We start from the raw sequence: 18647 nt of genomic DNA on the forward strand, positions 1-18647 counted from the left end.
TCCTTATTTTACTAACAAATATGAGTCCTAGAGCAGCTGAGTGACCTGCCCAAGGCCACACATGAGTAATGGAGCTCGTGGTGGGCCTCTACACTCATGCTCTTAGCATTATTTCGCCCTTCATTTTAAAGATTGAAGGCCATGGTTTTTTTGTTGTTTTGTTTTTAATTCCTATTTTAGAAATTATTCACATCTGTTTCTCACTCTATTCTCAAAATATCCAATTGGGTTAGGGAAGAAAATTCAATGTTTTATCTATTTGTGCCAAGGTAGGCAGACTTTTTCTGTAGAAGGCCAGTTGCAACTACCTAGCTCAGCAGTTGTAACAGGAAAGCAGCCATAGATAGTATTTACGTGTGGAGCGTGACAGTGTTCCAGGAAGACTGCATTTACAAAGACAGGCAGCCGGCTGGATTTGGCCCCGGGTTGTAGTTCGCTGGCCTTGTGTGGTGGTAGACTAACCTGTTTGTGGACACCAGGGTGTGTCTGCCGGGGAGGCAGTCTCTTTAGTGCCAAGTGTTGCACCCCGTCTACCACCCGACCTTCTCCAGGCTGCAGGCTGAAGTGCTCGCCAGTGCCTTTAGGAGAGTTAGTCCCAGCAATAATAGGGATACTTACAAATGTTTTATACTCAGTGCTTGGTTCTATGTGCTTTTCACATGTGTCATTTACTCTGCGGACATCCCTCTAAGATGGGAAACTGAGGCACAAAAAAGGAAAATAGCCCCAAAAGCTAGTGAGTCACCATGGAACTGGGATTTGAACCCAGGCTGGCTGATTCTCAGCGTGTGCACTCACGTCCTCTGGCCTTCTCTCTCCTGGGGTATGGGCTTCCTCAGTTTGAGTCACCTTTGTATGTAGCCTTAGTTTTCGGGAACCACCTCTTCCAAGCACTCATATTAAGAGACAAGATTCTGTATTCCCTCTCTTTTTTAAAAAAATGTATTTTTATTGATTTCAGAGAGGAAGGGAGAGGGAGAGAGAGATAGAAACATTAATGATGAGAAGAGAATCATTGATCGGCTGCCTCCTGCACACCCCCCTACTGGGAATCGGGCCTGCAACTGGGGCATGTGCCCTTGACCGAAATCGAACCTGGGACCCTTCAGTCCATAGGCCGACGCTCTATTCACTGAGCCAAACCAGCTAGGGCTGTATTCTTGTTTAAAGACATTTACTTTGGAGCAGAGCTATGAGTAAAGGAATGCTCACTGCCAGTTTTCTATGGTAGCCGGAAAGTTTGAGCGTCTCTAGCAGGATGATGCAAGAAGTTTCTTTTTGCTCATCCTTAGGCTGCACTGGAGCCTTTTATCTATAGAACCATTTTAATGATAACAAAAGAAATCACTTATTAGTCGTGTCAACACTGTGCTGAAGCATTGAATACATTATCTCCTTTAAACCTCACAACAATGATGTAAACTAACTGATATTATTCCAATTGTATGGATGGAAAAACCGAGGTTCATCTATGGGATGGTGGATAAGTTAATTAAATGTTTATGAGTTTTAGTTTCCTTATTTGGACATAATAGTAGTCTTATCTCCTAGGGTCATAATGAAGATTAAATGAGTTAATGAATGTTAGGATTTAGAGCAGTTTATGGCACTCAATTGTATTACCTGTTATTATTATTGTCAGAACACAGTGATAGCAGTAATAGTAAAGGTGAAATGCTCACTGTTTTCTGATTTTTGTGTGAATTAGAAATAAGCATCTAAGTGTCCAACAGAGTGCCTGGGTATTAATGAATGGAATTATGGTATTTATTCATAAAAAGAAACTATAAGCTCTGTTCATTTTAATTTTAAAACATCTTTACTAGTGATGATTTCAAAATTATACAGTTTTAAAAAGTCTCTTGGTTCTGTGTAAAATTATTCTCCTGAAGAAATGGCATGCCCTCAATATTCCTCTGTGAAGTACAGATTGGGTAGGCTGGGCCTTAGGGAACAGAAGTGCTTGACATATGAAGTAATTGCCACGGTTCATTTCACAGCCATAAAACTAGTGGCAGAGGCATATGTACAGGGGAGTAAGATAATTTGCTTATTTATGTTAAATAAATTCAATAATACACAATTGTAAAAATTTTGTTTTGCATATGTACTCTTTATTACACACCATATTTCACTGTACACATTTTATGTTTGTACATACCCATTCCTCTATGAGGTTATATTCAAAACCATCATAATGACAGTTATGATGACAATTTAAAGTATTTGTTCAATGTTAAATTTGACTATATATTTTCCTTTTAAGTATTGACCTCAGGACTTAACCCTTGTCTTAAGCCAGACTCAACTCCATATTTATAACAAAATGTAGGAAGGGAAATTTTTTCCTCCTTATAAAGTTATCTATTTCATTTTTCTCCACCCACAGATCTATGTGTCAGTGGAAACTAAAGCCAAGCCGTCTAATTTCCTTATTGTTTTTTGTGAGAGTGACATCTGGTGGTTCCTTTTTAATTCTCATGGTTCCTCGGTGCTTGGCTAAAAGCTGTTGAAATGCCAGAGTCATTTTGTGAACTGCTTTGCTTGGTACTTAACATACTAGCTAACTGTTGAGGATCAAGTTGGTACCACTGATACAGCTCAAAATCTGAAAAGTTCAGCAGTCTATTTAGATGCAGTCCCTCTGAATGCCAGGCTTTTCTGAGGGTGATGGACAAACAGCTTCCTCACTGGGGAGGATTTCTGTTCAATTTAGGATTTTGAGAAAGGGATGGCATCTATGCCAGCCCGTCTGCTTCACTCATAAGGAGGCTGGAGCCCCTAGCCATTCATTGGGTGTATTGGCCAAGCTCACATTGTGTTGGCCGAGGTCATTCTGCTCCCCATTGAACTGAGGACCTGGGCTCTGTGCCCATAACTTACGTTTATCATGCTGGGTAACCCACTGAGTAAGAAGGGTCTGGGCATTAAAGAATAAGAGGTGAAGACATTTTGAGATAGGAGAAGTAAAGGCAGTTAACATTTTTGAGTACCTACTTGCTATAAATAGTCCCACATTTGGCCTCTTTTCTCTCTTGCAAAAGGAGGTGTAGAATCTTTGGTATGAAAAAGAGTTGTTGAGGAAGTATAGTGGGGGATCTGGCTCCACAAGTCTATTGATTCATCGCATATCTGAGAATTTAGGACCTTCTGGAATGGTATTTATTTGACTTGTTTTGAGTCAGACCTGCTATGCATGATCTCATTAGTATTCTTACAAAAACCAGGGAGGCTGTTGAAATCCCTGTTCTACACATCAGGAAGTGGAGGATGGAAAGGGTAAGACTTGCCCAGGGTCAGGGGTAGATCTAAGATTCAGACCCAGACAGGTCTAAATAAAACTTTCAGGCCAAAATATATGTTTCCCACTGTCCTATGATGGAAATGTACTACATTACTACTGCAGTGTTTGAGTGAATCATTAAATAAAACCTAACTCACAACATGTAATAGTTGCTTAATAAAAATGTGTTCAATTTATCTGCTCAAAGTAATCCTTTCTAGTGAAATGACTTTTTTTGTATGCCTAATTTTCACTTATCAGGTCTGATTGGAAATATGAAGCTTTGAGAAAAAAGATATAATTTATGGGGTAATATTAGAGCAATCCCCCGGAGAAGAGCAATTAGAGAACTATATTAAAGTTATACTTAGAGAATATGTCAAATTATTTTCAATCCCAAGTGATGATTGTTTAAAATAAAATTTTCTAAGGCATATATTTTTTTCTTCTGGCAGCTGATTTTATGGTGTGTAGTTTTAAAAATTATAAAGCTCTACATTTGAAGAATGTCTGAAAACCTCCAGTTTTTTACTAAGTGTATAAAAAAATCAGGTTTTACAAATCTGGGCATGTTCGGAAGATGAACTCTGTGTCATGTTCTTTTCTCCTGTCTGCGATGGTGAAGAACTTATGCCCATAGCCTGATCTTTTTAAACACTGGGAAAGTCACATTTTGTTTCCTGCAAGGGCCATGTGGGGACTTGGGGTGTGAATAGTCTCTACTATATGGACCCCCGTTGCTGTCCTTCCCTTTGAATAAAAGCTCTGTGGGTCAGTAAAGGTTTCACAGGGAACGTGCGTTGCTGGTAATTTTTTGAGGGGAGGTAGGAGTGGGGTTTGCACTCTGCAGACCCAGTAACGAGGATGCTGAGGCTGCGTTTTACATTTGTCCACCAGGGAGTCTCAGGGCATTGACACTCACCACACAGCTTGAAGTTAAGAAAGCAAGTAGCATTACATAGCACATGCCACTGTGGAGCCCTCAGGAGGCAGTTGGGAGTTTAAATGAAGGCAATGGCTGCTTTTTACAAATCGGTAAGATGGCAGAAAAATGGATGGCAGATATAAGCACAATGAAAAAACATTGCTGACAGATCAGCTCAGGGCAAATATATCTTTTTTTTAAAAAAAGTCTTTTCCCAGTCTTCTAAAAGTCACTATTAAAAGTCATGGACATATAATAAAGATGTATTTTAAATTCATCCTGATTTAGAAAAATCAATACTTTATCGATGTTAGAGTGGGGAATGATGCCACTAAGTGTATGTGTTTTTCATACGATTCCTTTAACTAGCAGTGTGCCCTCTCCTTTATGTATGAAAAGATTTACAGCCAATATTTGAGGAACCTTCCTGGTGTGTCACTATGGTGTTACTGAAGTATAACAATTGATGTCAGCCTGGTTTCCCACTTTGAATAATTTGATTCACCAGGCATGGAGGCCATGCGGAGGAGCGTGTGCAGTCTTGGAACCTCAGTATCCATGGCCCTTAATCCCTGCCCTAGTCCCAGGGGAGGCTGGGCACTCTTTTCATGCCTCATTTTCCTGGGAGTGGTCCAGATGTGCCCCGGAGCCAGCTGTAGGTAGAACCTGTGACTTGTCAGAGTTCTCAGCAGCTCTAGGGTTCTTTGAGCCCACGGAACCAAACACATAGCATCGTTGGTCAATAGAAGGGAATCTTGGGTGAAAGCTCCAGCGAGGAGGGTCTGGGGCCATGTGGGGCTGGTTCTCCCTGAGGAGGAAGGTGTCTACAGAGTCCTATCACACTGTGCAGTCCCTCTCTAAAGAGCAGTTACATGAGAACTTGGTCATATCCGCTCACAGACCTCATGAAGACATCCATGAGAGAGAGGGAGAAAAGGAGGAGGAGGAGGAAGAGGAAGAGGTAAGGGGAGACAGGAAGAGGCTCTAGAGAAGTGAGTCAACGTTTTGGATTTGTGGGACCCTTTGAAGGAAGATTTATTATGTTCCTTCCTACTTCCTCTTTCCTTTTGGAGTACATTCCTTTTCATTACCATACATTCCTTTTCATGCCACAAAGTGCATTAAAACTCACATGGGGAATCCTGAAGAGTTTGTAAATCTATCTGGTCTCTTTGGAAATTAATACAGACTATCTAAATTATTACTGTTAATAGCATATTTGTCATCTTTATTCATTTTTGTGTCTTTATTTTTTAATTTTTTATTACAGTTTATATTCAATATTATTTTCTATTAGTTCCAGGTGTAAATCATAGGGTTTAGACAGTCATATACTTTACAAAGTGTTCTCCCCAAATTTCTAGTAACCCCCCTGACCCCATACATAGTTACTACAATATTATTGACTTTCTTTCCTATGCTGTACTTTACTTACCGTGATGTCATCTTTATTCTTTGCCTCTTCCCCTTCAGGATAAAAATAATGTAAACATTTTTATCATTAGTATCTTCATTATTTAAGATTCTGAGTTTATTAAACATTTATTAAGAATCTGCTGTTATTTAAACACACTTTCATGCATTTTTATACTCAGAATATAACCCCATTAACCAATCAACATGAAAATTGTTCAGAAAAGCTTTAATAGTTGATACAGCACCCTCAACCCCTTTCCTCACTTCTACGTCCATTTCCATGACCAGGGCTCCCCTCAGTAGGGAGCAGGCCCTGGAGGGCCAGCCTTGGGTCTGAAGGTCCTCCAGGGTCTCTTTCACCTCACAGGGTTAAGCTATTTGCTAAACTGCAAAATGAAACTGCTCAAGGTAAGGAGCTTCTACCTCAAGACAAGGCTGCTCAGCCAGCCAGTCAGCTGACAGTTATTTGCTAAGAATCTGTGAAGTGTGTTGTGCTGGGTTATAAAGTGGGTTTAAAAGGAGTGTGATATCCCTTGACTCTAGCCAGGAAGTCAAGATAAACTCTGGAAAAAGTCAGGTACCATTTTGAGGCAATGTGTGATGAGGAGCCAGGTATGTTCAGTTAAACATTTGTTGGGAAGATGGGGAGGTAAAGACAGCTAGCTGCCTTCAAGGGAAGAAGGAAACACCAAAGCTTTCCGATGAGCAAATCCTATTGATCAGCGACATGAGCTTGCCTGTCTTATTTTCCTTAAACGGGAAGACTCTGGCTGCTTCTCTGACTGTATATGTTTCAACTGGAGTCCACATGGTGTGCCTGCCCGGTACTGAGAGGTTTAAGGGAAACCAGTTTATGGTAATCACCAGGGAAATGCCCGGTACTGGGAGGTTTAAGGGAAACCAGTTTATGGTAATCACCGGGGAAATGAAAACCAACACTGAGAAGTACTGGGAAGCTGATGGTGAGTCTGGAGAAGCAGAGAGACCAGAGGTAGAAAACTGTAATAGTTATGCTGTGTGATGACTATATGCGGGCACACTTAGTGCTGGGGAGAGGCTGTAGACCAGCAGTCATTGCAGATCCAGTGCCAAACCTAGGGGTCCTGATGGGAACCCACAGAGGAAAGGAGCCCCCTGAGGCAGCAGCAGGAAGGGATAGAATTTGAGGAAAAGGAAGCCATTGGTCCCTGGGTATATGGTACAGGAGGTCTGAGCAGACAGTCTCTTTGATTTCTGGTATTTTATCCCCAAGGTGGACCCACATAACTTTCCCCAAGAAGCTGGGAAACTGTATTTGCACGTAACCAGGGAGAGAGTCTGTTGTCAAAGTATAATTTTCGAAACTTAGAAATATGATTCTCATAAAGATAGAAAATGAACATGTCAACATTTTATTTCGCCTATCATGGCAGAAACGAGTGAGATGGCAAACTGATTCAAAGGGTATTTGAGGAACTGGGTATTTATAGGTTTGAAAAAAAAGAATGTTAGATTAAGATTGCTAGGCTACACACAACACTGGGCAGTGTCCTATAGGGCAGTATAACTACAACCTTTGAGTCAGAAATCTACATGTTAGCATGTAACCTCCCAGTGTCTGGGTTCTAATCAGACAGTAAATAGCAAAGTCAAACACAAGTACATCCTCCTAGAGAAGGAAACACTCCTTGGAGGGCTAGTTCCCACAGTGCTTCAGTGTGACATGGAGCGTGTGCTGCCCACTCCTCTCCCACACCCTTTCCACTCCTGCTCAGCTGCCTCAGCTCCAAGATTTGGATAGTTTTATTACCATTTAAAAACTACGTTGGCGTTAAGGAAATCTGAGATTGAATTCTAATTCCTTCGCTTACCAGTTGTGCAATATTGGGCAGGTAGTTACCTGTGACTGGATTTACTTGCTATCGATTGGGAGGAGCAAATGAGATAGCTTTTGTAAAGTCCCTGGCACATGATCGGCAATCAGTAAATCTTAGTTCTGCTCTTTCCTCTTCATAAAATGAAAAAATTTTTTTTATCTTTTGTGTCTGGCCTTCATAGGAAAAGTTTCTTCCTTCCCTCCTCCCTCCTGCCCTCCCATTTTTCCTTCTTCATCTCCAGTTTATTAGAATAATGTCCTAGAATTCCATGGATTTTCTGCATTGTCAATGGAGGTATCCTATTTTCATCTAAATGGAAAAAAAAGATTTTAACTTTTTTAAAAAATTCTCACCCGAGGTCATTTTCTTTGACTTTTTTTTAGAGAGAGAGATAGAAAAAGAGAGAGTGAGAAACATCCACGTGAGAGAGAAACATTGATCAGCTGCCTCTAGCATGGGGATGGAACCCGAAACCTTGGTATGTGCCCTGACTGGGAATCTAACCTTCAACTCTTTGGTGTATAGGATGTTCTCCTACCAGCTGAGCCACGATTATAACCAGCCAGGGCGATTATAACATTTTTAATTTTAAAAAAATCCCAGCTTTATTGAGATAATTAACATATAACAGGTGTACAACATCATGATTTGAGATAGGTATTATTGCAAAATGATTAGCATGGTAGGGTTAACACCTCTGTCACCTCACATATTTACAGTGTTTTTATCTTTGTGTGGTGAGAACTTTTAAGGTTTACTCTCAGAAGCTTTCAAATATACACTGTAGTATTGCCAGCCCTAGTCACCACATTGGGTAGTATGCTTTATTTAGAGAATCCTCTGCATATAAAAAAATGGAGAGACGTTACTTAAAGTGTACACATGATCAACAGGAACCTGCCCTGATGGAGACAGATTGTAGCCACACAACCAAACAAGGTTTTAGAGATTATGATAAGATTATGAATGAAATAAATCAGATGACACAAAACTATAAGTAAACTGCTATTTTTAGTAATTTTAATTAGGGTTATCAGAGCCAGTCTCCTTGAAGAGGTGGCTTTCTGAGCTGAAAACAGAAGGAGGAGAACGGTCAGTCATGGGAAGAGCTGAGTGAAGAGCCTTCTATGAAAGAGTGAACAATTCGGAGAGGTGTGGGACGAGTCTGTCTTGTTAAAGGAACAGAAACTCGGACCTGTGCCTTATGTGGAGTGAGGAAGGGGGCAGCCGGGAGTTGGGGGACCGGTGCAAGTCCTTGAGTTTGGGTGAAGGTGGGAGGGATGTGAGAGAAAGATGCTTTGACAATTCGACCAGGTTGTGGTGGGTCCTGGATTTGATTTTGCAGCTTTGAGGGAGCTTTGTGTATGTTTGAATTTGTGAGTGAATGTGTGTGTATGATTATGAGTTTATATATGAGATTGTGAGTGTGTGAGATTGTGTATGTTTGAATTTGTGAGTGAATGTGTGTGTATGATTATGAGTTTATATATGAGATTGTGAGTGTGTGAGTCTCAGTATGGATGAGCGTGGGGTGCATGTGTGGATTTGTGAGTGGATATAAATGTGTGTGTGTGTCTGTTTGTGTGTGTATGGATATGGGTTTTTCTCCTGTTGTAGCTTTTGAACAGGCCTTTGGCACATTCCTTAAGGGCTGTCCTATGTGGCACAGATTTACATACTGACCTGGGAGAAAGGCTGGCAGCAGGAAGGCCAGCTAGGAGGGCATTGAAATCAGATGTGAAAAAGGGGCCCAGAGGATGCGGACTTGGCTAGCCATGGAGAGAGGGAAGACTGGATTGGGTAAATCCTGTTATTTATTTTATTCTCTGTCTGGGATGAACGAGACCGAGGAGGAAAAGATGACTCCCTTTAAGAAGTCACACTCATTCAAATTACCCCAGTTTGATTGCTAGCCAAGTGTTTTACCAGCCTTATTATTTAAAAAAAATTAAACCTCACTTAAGTTCATATGCTTGCTTTCCCTGACGGACATTCCTTAGTGAGGGTTGAGTGATCCCACTGCACCCCACCCAGACTGCCCCGCCGCTGCGCACCCCCACATACTCGCCTGCTTGTTCACCGTTGGAGTTCTTGATTCTTGAGAAACTCATTGTATTTTCTGTTCCCCCTCAGGACATTTTTGAAGATGCCTTGGAAACCATCTCTGCGTAAGTAGCACCATAATAAACAATGTGTAGTAAATAAAAATGGATGGCTCTCTTATATAAAATGTAAATTTCCTTTTTGTCTTTTGAGATTACTGACCAGTGTCAGAAGGAAGTCACTTTTCTGTAATTCAAGGGTTAGGATATGGCTATGCTTAAGAAAGGATCTATCTGAAGTTGCTATCAAATATATTTTTGAGTATTATTTCTTATAACATTAATGAAACGAAGAGAAAAGTACGTTTTCCAACAGGTTAAGGTTTAAAAATGTAAAACTAAGTAATGAATATTTCCATGTGTATAGCTTTGTCATATTCTTGAATTATCACCAAAGATTAACTTCACAGACGTAGGATCATTGGGTTAAAAGGGATGCATTGTTCTATGTATGCTATCTCAAGTTGCCTTTCTGTATGTTACCTTGGGCTACCGTAAAAAACACCACAGACTGTGGTTTAAACAACAGAAATTTATTTTCTTGAAGACCTGGAGGCTGGAAGTCTGAGAGCAGGGTGCCGTCACGGTCAGGGTCTGGTCAGGGCACTGTTTCTGGCTTGCATGTTGCTACCTTTGAGAAAAGGGAAAGACGGGGGTGGGGGGGGGGTGGGGCGGAGGGAGAGAGAAAGAGAGAGAGAGAGAGAGAGAGAGAGAGAGAGAGAGAGAGAGAGAGGGAGGGAGGGAGAGAGAGAGAGAATGAGAAAACACACTACCTCTCTGACATCTCTTCTTATGAAGGCACTGATCCCATCTGAAGGGCTCATTCTCAGGATCCCCATCTAACCCTGATTATCTCCCAAAGGCCTCATCTCCCAGTACCATTACCTTGGGGGTTAGGGCTTCACCCAATATGAATTGGGGAGGGGGCGGGGGCACAATTCAGTCCATAGCACTTTCAAAAGAGTTTTTATCCGTTTACATGGCTACCAATGCTGTGTAAGTGAAGTGTTTTAAAGTGTATACTCACCTTACATGATACCTAATTATTTTAGATTTTAAAAACTTTGTTTATCATTGTTTGTTTATAACATCGAATTTCCTTTTGTATGAATGCTAGTTTTCTTTTCCTTGTTAACTATTTTTCCAATGTTTCTTACATACTTATGAACTTTAAGATATATATATATAAAAAAAAGATATATATGTGTATATATGTATATGTGTATATATATATATACTTTAATCTTTTGTCATATTTGCTACAAATATTTCCCCTTAATTGCTGTTTTTCTGTATGTTAGAGTTACAAATTTTTATATTGTCCAAAAGTTTTAATGTTTATATTGTTGACTGTTTATGTGACTAAAAAAACTTAATCATGACTACTATTTTTATTTTGGAACAGTTTCAGAATTACGGTGAAGACAGTAAAGAGAGTTTCTGTATACCCCTCGCTGGTTTTCCTTCTTATTAACTTTACATTAGCACAGTATATTTGTCACAGTTAATTATCCTAAGTGGATGCATTATCATTATCTAAAGTCCGCACTTTATTTGAATTTCTTCAGTTTTCACCTACTGCCCTTTCCCATCCAGCATCTCCGTCAGGATGCCCCATTACACTTCGTCCTCCTGTCTCCTTGGCCCCCTCTTGGTTTTGACCTTTTCTCAGGCTTCCTTGCTTTCTATGGCTTTGACAGTTTTGAGCCGTACTGGTCAGTTTTTTGCAAAATGCCCCTCAGTTGGGATGTATCTTTTATCTTCTTACACTGAGATCATGTGTTTTGGGGAGGAAGACACCGGCCATCCTCATCACATCATATCAAGGCCCTGTGTTGTCAACCTGGCTGACTAGGATAGCACCTCTGATCAACTGGCTGGAGATGGTGTTTGTAGATTCCTCCCCTTTTCCCTTTCTCTGTTCATGCTGTACTCTTTGGAAGATTATCTGTTTATGTGACATTATTTTTTTTTTTAAATATATTTTATTGATTTTTTACAGAGAGGAAGAGAGAGGGAGAGAGAGTTAGAAACATCGATGAGAGAGAATCATCGATCAGCTGCCTCCTGCACACCCCCTACTGGGGATGTGCCCGCAACCAAGGTACATGCCCTTGACCGGAATCGAACCTGGGACCTTTCAGTCCGCAGGCCGACGCTCTATCCACTGAGCCAAACCGGTTTTGGCAATGTGACATTATTTTTAAAAAGTCACTTTTAAGGTGAGCGTGTCATCCGCTATCCAGAAATCTTGTAATTATTCAAGTCTGCGGCTTCTGTGCCCGCTGGGTGTCTGGGACTGAGCTGGGCTGTGATAGGAGACTGCAGTCTAGGAGGTCGGAAGGGGTCAGGCTGCAGGCGGGTAGTGGAGTTCACCAGCCGAGGCGCCGAGGCTCCGCTGCTCCCAGCGGGAGGAGACACACACACCAGAGAGAGGGGCCCGGCCTAAGGGATGAGAGCAGGTCAGACGTCCTTGCTGTGACCGAGGGCGGCACATTTTCACTGTGTTTTCCTCAGCTTTTCCTGGCTGCGTGACCTCTACACTGGCAGAGACATGACCTTTGGGTCTGTAAGGCCTTGTCAGCTATTTTTAACATTTATTGGTTTTTTAAGAAATCAAATCCTAGAGGAACAAACAAACAAACAAACAAAACTCTGAACCTGACATCCAGTTTCCGGTTTCACATGTCAGGAGCTTGGAAATTGCCACTCTGTTCTAATTGTGCCAATTAAAAGACAAAGATTGTCAGAATGGATAAAAAAAACACACAACACGACCCAACTATATGTTGTGTCTAAGGAACTCACTCTAAATATACATATAGATGAAGAGAAAATGGATGGAGAAACATACACCATGCTAGCACTAGTCAAAAGAGAGCAGGAGTAGCTATATTAACTTCAGAGAGCAGACTTCAAAGTAAGGAAAGTTATCCGGGATAAAGAAGAGCATTGCCTAGTGACAGAAGGGTCAACTCTCCAAGAAGATTCAACAATTCTTAATGTATATGTGTCTAACAGCAGAGTGTCAAACTATGTGAGGCCAAAACTGATAGAACTGTCCAGAGAAATTGATGAAACTATTATTGCAGGTGTGTGTGACTTCAATACACCTCTCAGAAATGGACAGACCCAGAAGGGAGAAAATCAGTAAGGACATAGTTGAACTAAAAAAAAAAAAAAACCACAAAAAAACAACCCTTCTGAACTTAACTGAAGTTAATTTAGACCCCTCTCTCATGCAAACCCTAAATCCTCTAGCCCACTGTTCCAACACCATTTGCTAAGTCTGTGAAGGAAAGAAAATGTATGTATGGTGTCTCCTTTATCAAGTAATTTCATTAAAATAATAATGCTCTGTTTCTGGGCTTTTTGTTTTGTTCCTTTGATCTATATGTCTGTGTTTACACAAAAACTACTCTTTGTTGAACTGTTTTAGATGTTTCAATACTATTATGACCGGTTCTCGGAACAGCATTCAAAAATGACCCCTGTGATGGAGACCTGTTCTATTCCTGTCAGAAACTGCTTGAGCTTTAAAATGCAGAATTCTGGAGGCCTCGTGTCTTGGCTTCTTTTATTCTAATGTCAACCATGTTGTAATTTTTCTCATCCTGAACCCAATAGTTCATTAACGCTCCTTCACTTTCGTTTTCTTTTCCATCCCTTGCCTCTTTCAGCCTCTCTTCCAGCTTTATTTATCTGCTGTTGCCAGCATTTTCTTCTGTCTTCGAATTTTCAGTTCCTGTCCTGCTCAGTTTAGCAAATCCAGAGGTTTCAGAATTTTCTTGCTCTTTTAGGTTTCTGATGTGCATTATTTCTTGTGTCCTTTAAGAATGTCTCATAAACAGTTTGGTGTTTCCTTTTCAGTGTTGCCCGAATGTCCCTGGTACATGCTCCCATCACTGTAGTTGTAGCAACACATTGGTAGCAACACTTCACCCAACAGAGAACCTCACCTATCTGAAATAGAGCCCAAAGCCAGAAAGGTAGGCAAAGTACGTATTAGTGTCCATGCTCTAAAACTCTTGTCCTTTACTTGTAGTAGAGGCCTCCAGCCAGAGACTACTTATCATTACTTCTGACCTGATTCTAATGAGCGTTGTTTGTGGCATAATTTTGTTAGAGTTCTGAGAGGTATGGTGAGAGGGTGTTTTTAGAAGCCAGTTTGTGGACAGTGGCAAACAATGGCAATGAAAGAAGGAAGAAAACATGACATGCAGTCATAGAACTCAAAAGCTCAGCAGCCTGGTTTTGTTTTGCTTCGGGGCACACAACTAGATGTACCTTCCTGGGGATCAGTCCTTGGACTTCACAGGTAGAATTGAGCTCTAGTCCCAGCTGCCATAGATTGGCTGGGAGGCCAGCGACCAGTTACTCTTGAATCTCAGTTTCTTCATCCTCTCTTGGATGTATTGGGAAGATAAAAAATGAAATGTAAACGTGATTATGGGAGTAAGGCACCTATAGGTGCTCAGTAAATATTGGTACCTTACTGCTCCTCCTGCCCCAGTTACTGTCAGTCTCCACTGAGCCATTGAGGGAAGTTTAAATGAAATTATATCCACTGTATTCCATTTAAAAAGGTAGAGACTTGTATCACATATGTTAAAAAAATTTCAGGATGATGACAAATGTATTAAGGTGGCATTTTGAAAGTTAGTAGGATACCCTTCATTCACAGGGAACGCTCACTTGGGTGGTTCCTTTTATTTCCCCAACACAGAGTGTGATGTTTCTGCATTTATGTTTACTGCATTACTAACCTGTTTTTGAAATAAAAAATGTTGCAGAAGTAATCTCTTACTCAGTATTTTTTTAAATATATATATTTAAAATTGATTTTAAAGAGGAAGGGAGGGGGAGAGATAGATATAGAAACATCAGTGATGAGAGAGAATCATTGACTGGCTGCCTACTGCATGTCCCCTACTGGGGATCGAACCCGAAACCCAGGCATGTGCCCTTGACCGGAATCTAATCTGGGACCCTTCAGTCTGCAGGCTGACCCTCTATCCACTGAGCTAAACCGGCTAGGGCTCAATATATATTTTTTTAAATTGTGTGTTTTCTCTGATTTGAAATACATGTTAATTATAAAAAATTCGTCTGTTGTTTTTGTGTGTGTGTGAACTGTTAGTTTGTCCTAATTTCAGAATCGGTCAATATTTTTCTTTCATTGCCTCCTAAATGTGTGATGCCATGACGTTCCCTTTGTGATCCCTTAGCTGCTAACCTCACCAGAGCTCTTTTTCATTATGCTGATTGAACCACACATTTTGGTTTTGTGTTTCTAGTGCAAATAGCAGTGATTTAACCTCTCTGTAGCAAGACACGGACCTCTTGCCAACCTGATGATTAATTTCTTCCTGGGAAAATTTTCTCCTGAATTTCTAATGAAAAGATTTGAGCTAACAGACAAGAGAGGCCTTAAATTGTTTCCACAAAAGAAAACTATTTCCTATTCTCCCTTTCTGCTTAATGGATTGACCACCGCAGGCATAGATTTTCCTACTTCTGATCTTTGTGGTAACCATTGTGTTATTTTAACTATTTTGAAAAGTTGCTAGGTTTGCAAACTGCTAGATCATACAAACATCTCCACCATTTAGAACTGGAGATAAAATGAGATTAAAAAACCTCTCCACAAATAGTTAGTGATACATCCTTTTTTAAAATAAAAATTGTTTATGAACTTTCTGAATTGCTTGGCAGAGGAGGTGACCTATAAATTAGACCCATGTCATGAATTATAGACATTTGCCAGATTAGCTGTGCTCTCTTTTGCCTTCTAATCTATTATTTTAAAAAATTATTTATTTATATTATATTTTTATTTATTTCAGAGAGGAAGGGAGAGAGAGAGAGAAACATCAGTGATGAGAATCATTGATCAGCTGCCTCCACCCCCTAGTTGGGATCAAGCCTGCAACATGGTCATGTGCCCTGATGGGGAATTGAACCATGCATGACCTCCTGGTTCATACGTGGCTCAACCACTGAGCCACCCCAGCCCGGCTCTTTTTGATTTAACAGTTCCATGCTGACACGTGCGTCTGGTACTCTGGTGACTGGGTAGCCTTCTTTCTCAGTGTTTGTGCGCCACTACCCTTTCTGACAATGCAGTGGGGAGTGTGAATAAAGCATGTTCATAAAGTAGCAGTGACAGACATGTGAAAAATAAATAAAATGCTCAGGAGTTCCAAAGAGAGCTCTTTCTGGTTGACAGGAGCACCTGGCATTGGTTTTGGGTTTTGAGGGGACACCAGGTTACCTGGGACATGCGGACAAAGTGAAGTTGGGTCACTGAGGATTCCTGGCCTCCATCGAGTGGAGAGAGTGGACTAACCACTTGGGATCACTGTGACTTGGTTGTATTTTCAATTAATTGCTTTCTTATATAAAAACCACAGTAGAAAATGACACCGAAATCTAATTAACTCAGGGGCCTGTTGGGTACTACTTAATCAAGATTTTCTTTTTATGATAGTTTAGAGAGTCAGAGGATAAATTAAATTTATGTTTAAAGACTGTTAGAACAGATGCAGTTTAATGTGTTCTCAGCAGTGATCTCTCGTATTCCTAGCACCTTATTAAGTTTTTAAATTTATTCTAACATACGGAATCGTATGAGTTTAATCGAGTCCTGAGGTAGTGTGAATGCAGTGGGGATGAATGTGGTTTTGAGCAGGAACTACTGATTTTTGTCCTTACCTCTAGAAGTTGATAAAGGTGGTATGGTGACATTTTTAGCCAGGTGATAAGAAGCTTACGATTAACACAGAATGTTTTGTAGTATAGCATTTCTCATGGACTTTTTCCTTCTTCATACCTTTTCTTGTGAATCATAAATTGTAGATTATAATGAGATAAAGCTTTTAAGGCCAGTCTTCCCCCTCCCCCCCTCCCCCCCCCTCAGCTTAGATCAGTTACTTATGATGTAATGGTTTGGTCTGTCTTAAGGTTATTTAGGGTGAAAATCAGTGAAAAACATGCAGTTAATATTTTTCTTCGTCGTGGTTAAATGATAAAGAATTAACCACAGGCAGAGTTGGATTTACTTTCATTTTTCTCTGATTTCCTCCCCAACTTCCCTGTCTAAGTAATGCAGATGTTTCTCAGGTCTGGAGAGGGACACTCTTCACAATGCCAAAACCCTACTCCCAACCTAATATTTTAAAAAGATGCCATTGATATTGTTATCTTACATGCCACTAAGGAAGGAGGACACACCAGGGAGAATGTGTGTTCTTAGGCGACCTTTCCTAAGGGAAGGGAAAAATAGCTGTCATGCAGGGAGACACAGTAAGGAGACTTGTGTATTTCAGTCTTGGTACAAGGTAGGGGGGAAGAAACCTCTCGTGAGATTTTCTGCTCTGAGAATTGAATAAAAATTCTATTGCTTTATTAATTTATATCCCATAAAATCCCTGTCTTAAGTTTAGTATATTTACACAATTACACAACCATCACTATAATCTACTTTGAAAACATTTTATCACCTGAAAAAGAAATCTTGTGCCTTTTTTCCACCCCCACCCCTAGGCAACTACTAATCTAATTTCTGTCTCTATAGACATTTCATAAAAATAGAATCATATGTGTTCCTTTGTGTCTGGTTTTCGAGGTTCATCCACATTGTGCAGTGTATCAGAACTTCATTTCTTTGTATCGCTGAATAATAGTCAAATGTGTGGATATACCACATTTTGCTTATCCATCCATAAGTTCACGGACATTGAGGTTGTTACCAGTTATTGGCTACTGTGAATAATGCTGCTACAAATAATTATGTACATGTATTTGCCATTCTCCAGCATGCATACCTTGGAGTGGAGTTGATGGGTCCTATACATGAAGCCCATGTTTAACTTCTTAACACTCTAATAAAAAATCTGAGTCAGAATTAGATTTGTGGTCTGAATCTCAGTTACCAGTGTGGCCCAATCAAGTGCAAGCAAGTAATTTAATTTTAAGTGCATCAGATTTGTGGTTGTCTCAGGTAATTGGCAGAAGCATACAGATCCTCTCCCCAAGAACTTCACTTTGATCTAGGTCAGGCGAAGTTGCTGGCAATTTTAAGGTGTATTCTGGTTTCAGGCATATTGCATAATGAAAAATCTTGTGTCATAGAGTCAGTGAAATATAATAAATGGAAATAAATGTTCTCTAACAAGCCCAGTGTCCTCTCCTATATTGAATTGCTTTCTGTGTAGTCTATTTTCTGTGTAGTCTCTCTTGATGGCCTACTGTTGTATCAGAACTTCTAAAATGAGCCGTTCTTTACATAAGGCCACTGAGAGAATGGGGATGCACATTTTGTGAAACTGGATATATTCTATATATGCTCCCTTTCACTATGAGGAGGAGTGACAAGATTTCATCATTGGAAAGAAAGCTCTTAGTGACCTTTGGGTCCAATTTTCACATCTTACCAAGGAGGTGGAAGACTTGGGCCTTTGTGATGGCAAAATGAATGCTATATCTGTGAATCCCTATGGGCAGGGCCTTTGCCATTGTGATTGCCTTTCCTGCAGACTCAAAATTTTCTCTGACGGTCACTCAACCCTGGGTAGCAATGCCCAGGTTGTGTCTGAAAGCCAGAGGGACCCTGCTTTCAGTGCTGACTTTCTCCCTTCCTCTAGCTGTGACCTTCTGGACTTGGCAGCTGCTCTCTGCTGCTCTGTCTGGGATTATTTGGATAGCTGTAATGGGAAATAGGCCCAATCATTACTTATCTGATCACCCATTTGGATGTTTCACAAACACTTTAAGTAATATGTTCCAAACTGAACTCTTGATATCTACTTCCCTCCTCCATCTGAAACCTTTTCCTCTCCCAGGCCTCTCCATCTCTGTGAATGTTTTCAACCTCTTGCTCAAGCCAGATGCTTGGGAGTCATCTTTGATTCCTTTCCTTTCCTTAAACTTCCGTGTTACCAAGTCTGATGATTTCTGCCTCCAAAATTTATTTCCCATCTGTTCACTTTTCTCTCTCCCCTCTCTATAACATTAGCTCAAGGTACTTCCACATTTTGCCTGAATTACTTTAAGAGCAGCCGAAT

General features: G+C 40.5%; 1 protein-coding gene across 1 annotated transcript in view; it reads left to right on the top strand.

Moving 5' to 3' along the window:
• Positions 1-18647, top strand: part of TTC39B (tetratricopeptide repeat domain 39B) — a 116462-nt gene that overhangs the window by 18217 nt on the left and 79598 nt on the right. Inside the window, exon 2 of the mRNA XM_054727659.1 lies at positions 9614-9648. Within this exon, the coding sequence (XP_054583634.1) occupies positions 9614-9648 (35 nt within the window). The remainder of the gene's footprint in view (positions 1-9613; positions 9649-18647) is intronic.

The sequence above is a fragment of the Eptesicus fuscus genome, chromosome 15 (assembly GCF_027574615.1).
Source record: "Eptesicus fuscus isolate TK198812 chromosome 15, DD_ASM_mEF_20220401, whole genome shotgun sequence".
NCBI lineage: Eukaryota > Metazoa > Chordata > Mammalia > Chiroptera > Vespertilionidae > Eptesicus > Eptesicus fuscus.